This window comes from Hipposideros armiger, unplaced genomic scaffold, assembly GCF_001890085.2.
Source record: "Hipposideros armiger isolate ML-2016 unplaced genomic scaffold, ASM189008v1 scaffold_316, whole genome shotgun sequence".
NCBI lineage: Eukaryota > Metazoa > Chordata > Mammalia > Chiroptera > Hipposideridae > Hipposideros > Hipposideros armiger.
The window spans coordinates 1,401,413-1,403,639 of record NW_017731666.1 but is presented as its reverse complement, the minus strand read 5'-3'; the positions used below and the strand labels follow the sequence as shown (position 1 = coordinate 1,403,639).

The following is a 2,227-nucleotide window of genomic DNA, read 5'->3' as shown; positions in this document are numbered from 1 at the left end:
CGCCGCCCGCAGGCCCCGCCGGTCCCCTGCCCCCCGCCCGGGCGCGGCCGGCGCCCCGCTCACCTGACATCTCGTCCTCGTTCTCCATCTCGTCCGCGAACAGCCGCGGCGGCTCCTCCTCGGTGCCCAGCGGGCCCCGCATGCCCGGCGCGGGGGGAGGGGAGGTGGGCGCCCCCCCTCCCGCCGGGCGCGGTGCCAGCCTTAACCCGCGAGCTGCCGGACCGGTGCGCGAGGCGGGCGCGGCGGCCTCGGCGAGAAGATGGCGGCCGCCCGCCCCCCCAAATCCGCCCCCCGTCTCGACCCCCTTCCTCTAGGCGGCCTTCGCGCTGCTCCAGCAAAGCCGGGGCCGCTCCGCCCGCCGCGCCCCGCAGCCTGAGCCCGCAGCCTGCCGAGGGTGGCGGCGGCACGGCGGGGGGGCGCCGCACGCGCCCGGATTGTGACGTCCAGTCTGGTTGCTGTGGCAACCCCATCCCATCGTTCCGGCGGCGCGACTAGTTAACGGCCGAGAACAAGTTGGGAGACTAGTCCTGAGCCGCCGGGCGCGGGGCGGGGACGGGGCGCTCCGGCAGGGGGCGCCGTCGAGGGTTCGCGCCCGGGGACCCGACGGCCGCGCGGGCAGCGGGGCCTCAGGCGGGCTGGGCCCAGCGGGAGGCCGGGGAGAGCCGCCGCGAGCGCCCCGGGCGGGCGTCCAGCCCCGGGGTCCCCGAGGGCGCGGAGACAGGCCCCCCGGGGCGGAGCGCAGGGAACGCCGGCCTTGCGCGCGCTCGCACCGGGACGCTCGCCTCCCGCACGTGGCCCCGGGCTCCGCAAGCCCCTTCCGAGAGCGGGGCGGAAGGAAGATGTGCTTCGCGCCCGGGGAAGTGCCGCTCAGCAGATAGGGGGGTCCGAATCCCCCAGAAACAGCCGTGCAGGCTGGCTCCTCCCTCGCCACGTCGCACCCCGCTCCCACCACCCGCGTGCCCGCTTCCAAAACGCCCCTCCAGGCTGGGCCCAGACCCCTGGGGGTGCCATGAATCGACGTGCTCTGCCCAAAACTCCGGCTCAGAAGCGACACCTGTCGCGGAGCGGGAAGGAGCCGCCGCTCCCGGCCCTCGGCTGTTAAAGGTGAAGATGGAGGCCGAAGCCCTCGGGAGCAAGGCTGGAATTTTAAGTGAGCGCAGCCAAGCCAGCCTCGGAGGCAGCGAGTCTTACAGCTACTCTAAGAGCGCGCAAGTTTCCTTGGCGGGCAGGGTGGCCAGCTCTCTAACCTAGACTGGCCAGTAAAGCCCTCACCTATGCCTCGGGCCAGACACGTTTGGGGGAACCCACTGGAGCCCCCGCCGTCGCTTCCAGAGGCCCGCAGGATCCGCCTGACTTGGGAAGCCAAAAACGGGGTGGCCATCTCCTCTGTAGCACCAACCCCTCTGGTCTTGGCTGAGCCCCTGCGCCCCATCCAGGCTGGCGTTCACCAGCATCCTGCCACACTCATCACCAGGAGGACTCTCCCTTTCCTGGGGCCTTTGGGGAACCAGGAGAGGTGTGCCTGCTCTGGGAGAGCACCCCTGTGCAAGACCTCTTGGGAAGGTGGCCACACCCCAAGCAGTGGTGAGTCTAAGCGGTGTCCAAGCTGTGCCCTGAAGCCCTGAAGGTGATGGATGGCCTGGGGGGGGGGGCTGGCTGGGCCGATGTGTAGCCAATTTTCCCTCCCCCTTCCCATCCAAATTAATTGCCAGCAAGCCCCAAACAAAAGCTGCTCTTCATTCGTTCCTAGGCATGGGCAGGTCTGTACAGCCTCCTAGATCACAGTGCAGGGCACTGGGAATCCCTTCTCCTCCCAGATCACTTTTAAACCACACTAGAGAGACATTGAATGAGCCTCTGCAGGCGGCCTGCAAGGACCAAGGGAAAGGCATCAATCAGGGAGGCGGGCAACTGGTGGTCCAAGGCTGTTTCACATCACTGGGCATCTGGCCGAGGGGGCCCGGGATCACTGATGCTCTGGCCGGCCTGCATTTTCCCTGACAAGGCTGCCTTGCACTTTCCAGAACTGTTAACCATCCAGGAAAAAACCCTAAGCACCCCCAAACATGCCCACCACCCCTCAGTTACCAGCCCTGTCCCAGCTCCTCCCAGCTGGCAGGATGAGGTCAGGATACTTCCACAGGTTCCGTACCACTTTCTGACTTACAGTATTTCCCATCACCAGAAAGCCCCCCACACACACCCCACACACTCACACACACCACAC

The 2,227-nt window shown here is 67.8% G+C and overlaps 1 protein-coding gene across 2 annotated transcripts in view; it reads right to left on the bottom strand.

The window, feature by feature from the left end:
* CHD5 (chromodomain helicase DNA binding protein 5) overlaps nt 1–320 on the bottom strand; it is a 63,213-nt gene extending 62,893 nt beyond the window's left edge. The window contains exon 1 of one of the 2 annotated variants that reach the window (XM_019660366.1): nt 64–320. In XM_019660366.1, the coding sequence (XP_019515911.1) occupies nt 64–142 (79 nt within the window). In that variant the 5' untranslated portion in view covers nt 143–320. The remainder of the gene's footprint in view (nt 1–63) is intronic. The other variant, XM_019660365.1, reaches the window with a different exon arrangement.
* Between the last annotated feature and the right edge of the window lie 1,907 nt (nt 321–2,227).